The following is a 10,795-nucleotide window of genomic DNA, read 5'->3' as shown; positions in this document are numbered from 1 at the left end:
TTTTCACTCAAGGATAATCAGTTTAATGCATTGTGTCTGTACCCAATAGCACAACCATCTCATTGTTTTGTTTGGTTTGATTTTCCAAGAACTTCAATTGCATGGATTTCCACTAGGAGGGCTGGGTGGTACTGGAGGTGTAGAGTAGGGAGCAATACTAGTTCACTCAGTAATTCTCCCAGTGGTGTCCCCTCCTCCCATCTCTGTGGACCCGATGCAGTGAATACTCCTCCAGTTCTCTTCTTCCTAGCCTGTCCTGCTTTATGTGGAGGAGAAGGGGGAAGGAAGGAAGGGAGGAAGGAAGGAAGGAAGTAAAGGAGGAAGGAAGGAAGGAAGGAAAGGAGGAAGGATCCCCCTTAGGAAGATGAATTGGAGCCACAGATGTCAACCTCACTGTCTTCATCTTCATCCCCACTGCTGTGGTCTGAGGAGTTACTGCCTTCCTCCTCTTCCCCATCTTCCTTGTTTTCTTCTGATCTCCATGAGTCATGAGAATTTTCTCCACTGGAGTCTGATGATTCTGCCTCTCGAGCCTGAAGCTCCTGGTCCTCTCCAAGGCCTTCTTGCCCATTCTCTGCTGATGGGGACTGCAGATCCTTCCTTCTACTCTTGGAGCTGGAGCCTCCCGGCGGGATCATGTTCCTACGCTTGGTATAGGTGGCCTCTCTGTAAGCAGCATATTCTTCCGGAGACAGGCTCTTGAGCCAGAGATCAAGGTCCACCTTGTACTGTTTCTGCAGCTGCTCAGCCTGTTCCTTATAATGCTCCTTCTGGCTCTGTGGGACGCGCTGCCAGCGCCTACTGATCTCCACCATGCGCTCCCTCAGGGACACCTCCTGAAGCTCCCTGCTCGACCACAAATCCTGGTGGAACTTGTGATATCCATTCATGGGGGGCTTCGGGGGCTCGCCGGGGAATTTCCTCTTCATGGATAAATAGTTTCCTGGGGGAGACTTCACCTTTCGTACATTTCCCTGAAACTTCCTTTCAGCTTTGACTTGGCTTCTTTTGGGGACATCAGACTTCTTGGCATTCCGGACTAGATCAGGGTGGCGTTCCCTGAATTGAGCCAGTTTATCATCAAACTCCTGTTTCTCCTTCTGGAAATCTTGAATGTATTTCAGTTTCGTCTGTTCCGGCAGCTTCCTGTACTCCTCTGACAGAACCTTGGTCAGCTCCTGGTTGCTCAGCTTGGGGTATTTTTGGGAGTACTGGGGCCGCATCTCCTTGAAAAAGCGGAGGTAAGCTGTCAGGGGCCTCTTGGGTAAATCAGGATGCTTCTTGTGTTTTCTGCCTTTATAGGTATTGTTAACATTTTCCTTTGCTTCCACGATTAGCTCTGACAAAGTGCGAAACTTTCTCAAGTTGTAAGAAATCTCTAGCCATTTGAGTTTGCACGTTTCCCCAGAATAACCTTTAAACGCTACTTTTTCCCAGTCCATCAGTGCCTGGGTTGTCTTGAACGTGTGCCTGTCATCGGATGGAACGTTGTTCTCCATATATTCCAGTAACCTCACAATGTCTTCTTTGGACCAGTCATCTTGGCCATTGGGCAACACCATTTCTAGGTCTTTGAGACACCCGTATGGTCCCAGCAGTTCAGACACCTCAGAAATGCTCCACTCAAAGTCCTTCACTCTCAAGACTCAGCAGCTGTTATTTCTGGAGGTCCTGTAGTGTGTATGATTCTGAGGAGAAAGAAAGGGAAGGTTACTCTCACATGTGATACATGCAAGAAACACACCCCCTGGGGGTATGTCCTGTCTGTTGTTCAGCTTACCCTTAAAAATGTAGATGAAAACTGGCCAGATTTCTGAGTTGAGACTAATGTTGAGCATTAGGAAACTTCTCTTGCATAATTAAAAATCCTCAGGCTCCATCCCTACATGCCTTCCAGTCAATCTCATCACAGCGTGTTTTAGCTACAAATGAGCAAAACAAATGACTGGCTACTCACTCCAGAGGCAAAGGATAAGAGAAAATGATGGCAAATTAAAAGGTTAAAATGAAAGATAAATGCCAGAAAAGGAAAGGACTTTAAAACAGCAGTGAGATACCATAACACGTCTATTAGAATGGCCAAAATCCCCAAAGGTGACATCACCAAATATTGGTGAGGGCATGGAGTAAATAGAAACTTTAATATATTGTTAATGAGAACGCAAATGGTGCAGACATTTTGGAAAAACATACGACCATTTCTTACAAAACTATTTATCCTCTGCCCACACAATCTGGTTATCATGCTCGTCCATATTTACCCACAGGAGTCCAAAACCTGCATCCATACAAATACCTACACAGGGATGTTTATAGCAGTTTTATTCATAATTATCAAAACATGAAAGCAACTAAGATGTTTTTCAGTAGGTGAATGGATATATAAATGTGGTACATCCAGATAATAGAATAAAATTCAGTGCTTAAAAAAAAAGTGATCAAGCCAGCAAGAGACATGGAGTAAACTTAAATGCATATCACTAAGTGAAATAAGCTAATTTGAAAAGTCTATGTATTTCAGGAGTCCAACCATATGACATTTTGGGAAAAGGGAAATACAGAGACAGTAATATGATCTGTGGTTGCCAGGGGTTGGGTTAGGGGTATGGATGAATAGGTGATCAGAAGGATGTTTATCACAGTGTAACTCCTCTGTATGTTATAACGTCATTATACTTCAGTCACAGCTTACAGAATATACAACACCCAGCATGAACACTAATGCAAAACTACGGACTTTGAGTGATAATGAAGAGTCAGTGTGAGTTCATTAACTGTTACACATATACCACTCCAGCACAGTATGTGATAATTGAGGAAAGGGTGTAGTTTACTGGGAGGCGGGAGGGGTTATATGGGAACTCTCAGTATTTTCTGCTCAATTTTTCTGTGAATCTGAACTTCTCTGAAACAGTAACACTTCATAGGGTTCCCGAGCATGCCTGCTTTCTAAGATGAGTCCAGATGTCCATGGACTGAATGTGCAATTGAGGAGCTAGAAATAGAAATGAGACAAGCCAAGGAGACCCTGCAGACTTGCATCCAGCTGTGAGCGCTTTACGGTGTAGTCATGAAAACTGGAACCTTAAGTATATGGCCGATTTATAGATTTTTCTGGACCATGTTGAGTAGAATAAATACATTCTACTGAACCAATTTTCTGCCTTTAAATAGCAAGAATTTAATAAGAACTACAGAACATTTGCAGTATTTATTTGGTTAACTTTACCAGTCTTTAAGACACACTGAAAGTAACACCCCCTCAGAACACTCCCCAAAAAACACCTGGTACTTACTAGAACTTAAACAAGTAGAAGAACTAATTACAGCATCCAGTTTCCTCATGTACCTTTATCCAATTAGTTGGGTAGAAAAAAAGCTATCTTTTCTAATCTGATATCCAGGGTACATGAATAAGATCTTGCTCCAAATACTCCTTGAACAGTCTCTTAGGCTATTCTTCTATTTTAAGACCAAGCCATCTCAGACATATGCTAACCAGGAAGAAAGTGGGAAATTATATAAAAATCACCTTTACAAATAAGTGGAATATCTGAAATCTGAATCTAGAGAGGAGGATTTGCTCTCTTTCCTATTTCTCTGAAAGATAAGATGATGTGTTTGAAGCAATGAAGGTAGAAATACAGCTGGGTTGTTGTTGACGTGGCACTTTTATGAGCCTGGTACTTTTCTCAAATGTTTTACACTTGTTGTTATCCCAGGACATAGGTGAGGAAGCTAAAAACAAGAGGATTTCTGGTACTTACCTAAATTACGGAGGTGGTAAAAATGATATTAAAAGAAAAGGCCTTAAAAAGAACTATTTAGGAAACAAAGGCGCTCTTAAATAGTATATGATCTATTAACATGTTGTATTAGATGAAACAGAGCAGAAACTAAAACTCAGTGAAAGATGAGGAAAATACAGTTGAATTTTAAGTGTTTTCAAACAGATGCCATTATTGGGGAAAGTGAGAAACAATTCGTCACAGATAGCTCAAGAGATTTTAACAAGAGGGTACAAGCAGTGTTATCAGCCTAATGAAGGAAACCTATGAGGAGCTGAGGTCCCTGAAGTCTTGTAACAACGAGAAGCTGAACTGAATGGGACAAACAACTTGTAGATGAAATTCAGGGATTATTGATGTGTGTTTAGATCCTGAGAAGAGCTTTTCAGTTCAGAGAGTCTGAGGTTGAGTGTGTGATAGGTTTAGAGAAAGCCAGAGAACTTCGTAGACTGCAGAAATGTTATAAGAAAAAGGAAATTACTCACAGTACACCTTCTGGCTGAGCTACATCTTTTTTTTAAATAAAAAGTTAATAGCTGATATAATTCATCTAACACACATAACGGAAGTACGAGAAAATGAAGGGAAGAGAAGTATAAATATGTGTATGGTAAGAGCCAAGGAGTTAAAGACCTGATATCTCATTTCTGGTCAAGCCAATATACATTATTTATATTAACGTGTACCAAGTACAGTCGTATAGAGTAAGACAGGAGCTCTCTGTTTTGATAAAGATATAAAAATAAAGAAAATATATCTCTCATCAGAAGCTCACAGATATGAACAAATAAGGTATCAATAGAAAACAGCCATTATGGAGAAATGGGCAGTTGGTTTAGGAGCTGGCAGGGGGAAGCGCTTCTCTGCATTTTGTCCTCTGCCCTCATTCACAAAGTAGTCTTCTTACCAATCATTGATAGGACAACTGAGAACCAATGGCATGACACACACATACACACACAACACAGTGTATCTATCCTAAACAAAAGTAGTTAATATTCTACTTTATTCTACAAAAAAACTTACTCCCACCTAACCCCAATAAAAATAATTTATTAGCATTATATGAATCTTTTCTTAACTACAACCTTCAGTTCTGAGAATTCTAACAATTGAATTTTTTCTTCTCTTTCATATAAACACCTTTGCATTTAAGTGACTTAAATATAGAGTATCTACTACTTAGGCCAGCAGATCAATATACTCCCAATCATATCAGATTGACTATACTATCAAAAGTGTTTTCACTTTTGCAAATATGTAAATGCCAAGCTAGAATAAAAACCTGTGTCATCTAATGTAAGTGACTGAAGGGAATCAAAAGTCCCGCATCTAGATCAGAGTGAGAGCAGAATTTACTCTCCTTTTGGATACTCACCAGTGTTACATTTTCACAGCCACCATCAGTTTCTGGATTGTTACCGGGCACTTTAAAGACCCAACCTTTCCTGAAGAAATACTACTCTTCACATTCTACAACAGTTTCCCAATCAAGTTTTAGGTATCATGCCAATTGTATTATATCTAGGATTTCCCATCCAGAAATTCAGTCTACTTCTACACCAAATAAATCATAAGCTAACAGAAACATGCATTTTCATTCATAAATGTCAAACAATTGTAGATATTAAAATTCTACAGCTCCACAGTGAACTGAAAGTAATTACATAATTTTTATTAACTAGGAATATTTCATCTGCTTCAGAAATGCTGAAGTCTGCTGACAGTGCAATTAAAATTATTTTTTTTTTATTTTTAAGAGAAAGAAATATGAATTCATCTACTCAGAACCCGTACTCACCAGAAAAGTCTAAAATTGGTCTAATGGATCCAGGAAAATCCATCCAGTGGGTTCAGGGGTTCTGTTTTCTCTGAATGGGTCAGCAGCTGTAACTTCCAGTGCTATCCACAGACCAGTCAATGCCACATGCCTCTAGATAGAAGAAGCACTGCTTCCCAGTTGCTATACTTAAAGCCCCACCCTGATTAGGTTTCTGAAGTTCCTTTGGATACACCTATTCAGCATTGATTGGATTAACACCTTTCCTAATCTGTATAAACAGCCCACTACCAAAGTCCCCTATGGCTGGTTTGTCTTCATCATTGATTTTTATAATACCCCACATGGCACATTCATATCTGTTTTTGAGGGTCCCACATTCTACTCCAATTCCCCCCATATTTGAGTATACTTCAGTGTGGTATTTGAATATGCATCCTCCCACTTCTGGACAGTTTTTGCCCCTTTTTCACTAGGATCTAGGATCTAATAACGTGTTTAGAATGGCCATTTAAATCCCTTCAGTTCTGATGAGTTCCTGCCATTCTATGGAAGAGATCAAAATATGAATGATTATTGTAGGTAGTTTGAGAACATGAGAAATAGAGGCCCAGAAGTCTGGCATCCTTGGCTGATTTAATTCTGAATTTAGGGTGATTAAATATGAGCATTAGATTTAAAAAATTTCAGGTGATTTTGTTGAAAGCAATTTGATTAAACCCAAACTGGTCAAAAGTATATCTAGCTTGAAATGATTACTTATTAGACCAAAGCATGTGTGGCAATATTAGCCTTCATTTTTTCTTAATTGGCTTCCTCACATTCAAAATGTATATATAGATATAGTTTCCAAATGGTAATTAAGTGGCAGTATCTAACAATAGGATATTACTTGGAAAAACTAAATCAGTGAAATATTTAAGTATTTAGCTTTATAAAACAATAAATAAACATGACTTAAATCTGAATACATATTTTTAGTTATGGATTTACACAGGCAAAGCCAAAATCATGTACTGAAATATATGGCTGTTGGAAGGGGGGTGGGGGTTGTTAAAACACTTGTTGGAGATTTCCATAGTAACTTGTTGGGATTTTTTAAAAAAAAAGTTATCTTCTCTCTCAGTATATTTGATAATCTTTTGGTAATGAGAATGAACTGCTCCTGGAAAAGAAAAGCTATTTTTATTAGAATATACTATCACATGCATATCCCTCATATAACTCACATAAATAATATGTAGATGCCTATAGTTATAATCAGTTTTAGTGTGCTTTATCTGTAACAGTTAATTAAGGGAATCAGTAAATGTTGCACTTTTATGTTTAAAATACCAATTCAGATTAAACTTTTGCAGGTTCACTATTTTTGAAAATGAAGAACATTCATTACATTAATGAAGTTATTCAATTCCTTTAGAAAGCAAATAAGTGAATTAAACTATTACTATGAATATTAACCATTATTAAACTATTGAATTGGCAAAAATTAAAAATGATAATACCCAATATTAATGTTAGCAAGAAATATATACCCTTACATACTACTGGTATGTTGTATGAGGTTAATAGAGGCTATTTTGCAAATTTGCATTAAAATTATTTTTAAAAATATGTTTGCCTCTGACCCAGTAATTCTAGTTCTAGAAAAGAATGCTAAGAACTTCATTGGGCAAAACCTGGCATGTCTGAAGCCTTGCTTCAACAACTCCTGTCCCTGCTGCATAGAATCTACATATACAGCAAAGGAAAAAAAGTTGAGGTTTTTAGTACCCTCAGTAAAAACTGAAACCTCAAGATTTTCAGACAACAATCTTTCATCCATTGGATGGAGTAGTGGGTTAAAAGTGGACCCCCCACCGTTAAACACATTATGTCCAAATTCCAACACTCAGTACCTCTAAATGTGACCTATTTTAGAAATAGAGTCTTTGCAGATGTAATCAAATTGAGGATGTCACGATGAGATCATGCTGGGTAGAAGGTGAGTCCTCAATTTACTGACTGATGTTCTGATGAGAGAAGGAAGAGGTTATTTTAGATGCAGGAAAAAAGGCCATGTGAAGAGGCAGAAATTAAAGTTAAGTTGCCACCAATTAAGGAGTGCTAGGAGCCACCAGACACTGGAACAGAAAAAGAAGGATCTTTCAGAGTCTTTGGGAGGACTGTGGCTCTGCCAACACCTTTATTTCCAGTCTCCAGAACAGTCAGAGAATACACTGGTTTTAAGCTGTCCAATTTGTTGTAATTTGTTGTGGGAACCCTAGGAAATTGATAAAACAGGGTGACCTACACTGATAGTGGCTAGCTTTTCATTTTCTCCACCCTGTTTTCTGTGCCTCCAAGTACTATACTTAACACCCAAAGGAGACAGCGGGACCATGAGACTCTTGCCTCTATCAGTAACAAGAAAAACAGCAGCTGATGTATAAAAATTATCTAGTGCTGCACTGACTTTTTTCATGCATGGCTACCTGTATTGTGAAATTTATAGCTTTATAGAGAAAGTGTAAATAATGATATTTAAAACAATAAGATCTTAACTCTAGTACAAGGATCTATATGTTACTCCTTGAATAGAAAGTAGAGAATATATCACTGAATTATACCTCTTCTCCCTTCTCCCCTCTCTGTGGAGATTGCCACTTGTGAAAGCACTACTTAAAATAATTGAGAATTATGGGTACTATTTACAGAACTATTTTTCCCTGTGATCTTTTGTTTGATGCTAACGAGAAAGAAACCTCTGCCTAGCATCTTTTGAAACAAAGATTAGGTCTTGGCTTAAAGTCATATTTCCATAATTTCATCAGCAGAATTCAATCACATGTACTGTAAGTGGATTATAAAAACCATAGAATAGGATCATCCATCTCTCACTTTTCTGTTGTAGAATGTAATACATAAGGAGCATCCCCCTTTTTTTAAGACTCATATCACCCAATATTATTGGTCAAATCAGATCCTATTGGCAGTAGTTATACCCCTTCATGTTTTCTTCCTTCGTAATTATTATTCAATAATGGGGTAGTCTTTGTGGTGTGTCTCTTATCCATTCTCGTAAATGATTCTTGGAGGAAAGTGTTGACTCTTCCTTTGTATATTGGTCTTTTGCAAATTAGAGACCCACTGATAGTATGGCTAGTATTTAACTTCTAAGGACCAACGTTAGTTCCCTGGGCACAGAGGACAGCTGATGTCAGAGCTGCTGCTTCCCACGAGAACTCATGAGGTTCTGCTCTTTCTTGCTTGTTTCACTTTATGCCACAGCAGCTCCGGCAGGACAGTACACAGTGCAGACATATAACTGTTCCTTCAGTTACCCTGGTATTAATGGGAGTCACTCTGCTCCTTAAGAAACAGAATTGTTTGGCTCAAAATGCTCCATGCAGATAATGTTCTAAGTCCCATGACCTCCGTAACATTTGTGCTAAATCTGTGGGATTCATCTTTTCTTGGACACAGAAGGCCTCCCACCTTAACAGAATTAGTTCAGGTTCTCGAACTTATCAGAGACTGAGTTAGCTGCAACCACTCAGAGTTCTCCCAGCTGCAGGTACAATACGGTGCTATTTCGTTTATTTCAGCAATTAAAAATCACAAAAGGCTTGTATGCACATAAAATTAAAAGTACTGGCCGTGACAATTTTTATATTGTCCCCTTAAACTTTCCGGGGGCTTGGTACCCCCCCCATATGGTGCTTGGCTCTCTTTTCAAATGCTCCCTCTGCTCCTTCTACAAACACTAATTCCCTCTCGTTTTATTTCTAGGCAGTTATGTTTGTTCTTACTTCACAGTCACCTATTCAGAGTCACAACTAATCTATGATGGAACTAAAACATAGTACGGAATAGCCCACCAAAGACAATTCCTTACAAGATGTTAGGTCGGTTTCTTTTTCTGCAGAGGGAGTTGACTGAGTCTCAAACGGGATAGCTCTAAGCTGGGCACAAGGCATCCCTGAGAGCTTCGTGCCAAGGAGTGAGCTCTGAATCTGTCATCCACTGAGCATCTGCCCTCAGACCATTGCTGCAGACAACACGAAAGGCCATGTAGGTCCAGCATGAAAGGCTGCTCCTGCACCGACATCCTCAGTGTAGTTTCTTGCCCTTTCTTCGATCCAATGGCTCTTTTCAGCCACGTGGTGATAAGTATCAAGCTCCTGCCCACTTCAGGATCTCCACCCTCCCCACCCTATTTACCCTTCAAGTTTGTCTTCAAATGCCACTCCCTTACACTGGCCTAAGTTTATACTTCATATATTTGTCTTTTTTTTTTTTTTAATGGAGGTACTGGGGACTGAACCCAGGACCTCGTGTATGCTAAGCACGCCCCCTACCACTGAGCTAGACCCTCTTTTTGTTTTTAAATGCCAATAAATGTCACTAATAAAGAGAGCAGGGCACTTTTTTAAACTTAGTATATTTATGTAAGAAGATCCTAGTTGAGGACAATATGGAATAAAGACATGACCTTGGCCAGTGGTTCTCAGAGTGTGGCTCCAGCTCCAATAGCAGCAGGACCACCTGAACCTTGTTAGAAATCAAATCCTGGACTCACACCCAAGACCTACTGATTCAAAGTTATGTAAGCGGGGCCTGAAAATTGTGGTTTGTCGGTCATTCCAGGTAATTCTGATGACTGCTAGCATTTGAGAAACACCGAATTAGGCTGACTTACAGAAACAGAGACTGGGCATTCTTTCTCCTTTTATTATTTGCTTATTAATTAGTTTCAGAAATAATCACTTATTATTTATTACCTATTTTTAGTTACTTTTAGGAGTAAGTTCATTATTTGCCTATGCCAGTCTTTCGTAACTTAATATACCCTTGTCATCCTATTTACAAGATGAAGAGTGAATTATAGTGGAAAACTATATGGCCCAGGCTCACTCTGAGTGAGTTACATACTAGGCAAAAAAAATGACATAGGAAATGGGAAATGGAACTAGTGCCATCTCTTAAAAAGAATTTTTTTTTTAGTTCTTTCTTGGGGGGGGGAAGAGAATTAGATTTACTTGTTTAATGTAGGTTCTGGGGCTTGAACCCAGACCCTCACGCATACTAAGCATGCACTCTATCACTTGAGCTGTACCCTCCCCTGACTAGTACCATCTTGCTGTTCCCACGTGGTTTGGCTTCCTGATTAGGCCTGGCCTTGGGTCAGGCATTGGAGAGAAAACAAGAAAAAACATGAGACACCCCCCTGCCCCCCCACCCCCCG

The 10,795-nt window shown here is 39.2% G+C and overlaps 1 protein-coding gene across 1 annotated transcript in view; it reads right to left on the bottom strand.

Annotated features, from left to right (window-relative positions):
- UBTFL1 (upstream binding transcription factor like 1) overlaps positions 1-10,795 on the bottom strand; it is a 34,858-nt gene continuing 24,063 nt past the window's right edge. The window contains exon 3 of the mRNA XM_006219350.3: positions 1-1,688. Coding sequence (XP_006219412.1) covers positions 357-1,562 — 1,206 coding nt within the window. The 5' untranslated portion in view covers positions 1,563-1,688 and the 3' untranslated portion in view covers positions 1-356. The remainder of the gene's footprint in view (positions 1,689-10,795) is intronic.

Source organism: Vicugna pacos, chromosome 10, assembly GCF_048564905.1.
Source record: "Vicugna pacos chromosome 10, VicPac4, whole genome shotgun sequence".
NCBI lineage: Eukaryota > Metazoa > Chordata > Mammalia > Artiodactyla > Camelidae > Vicugna > Vicugna pacos.
The sequence above is the reverse complement of the archived record's forward strand: the minus strand, read 5'-3'. Positions and strand labels throughout refer to the sequence as shown.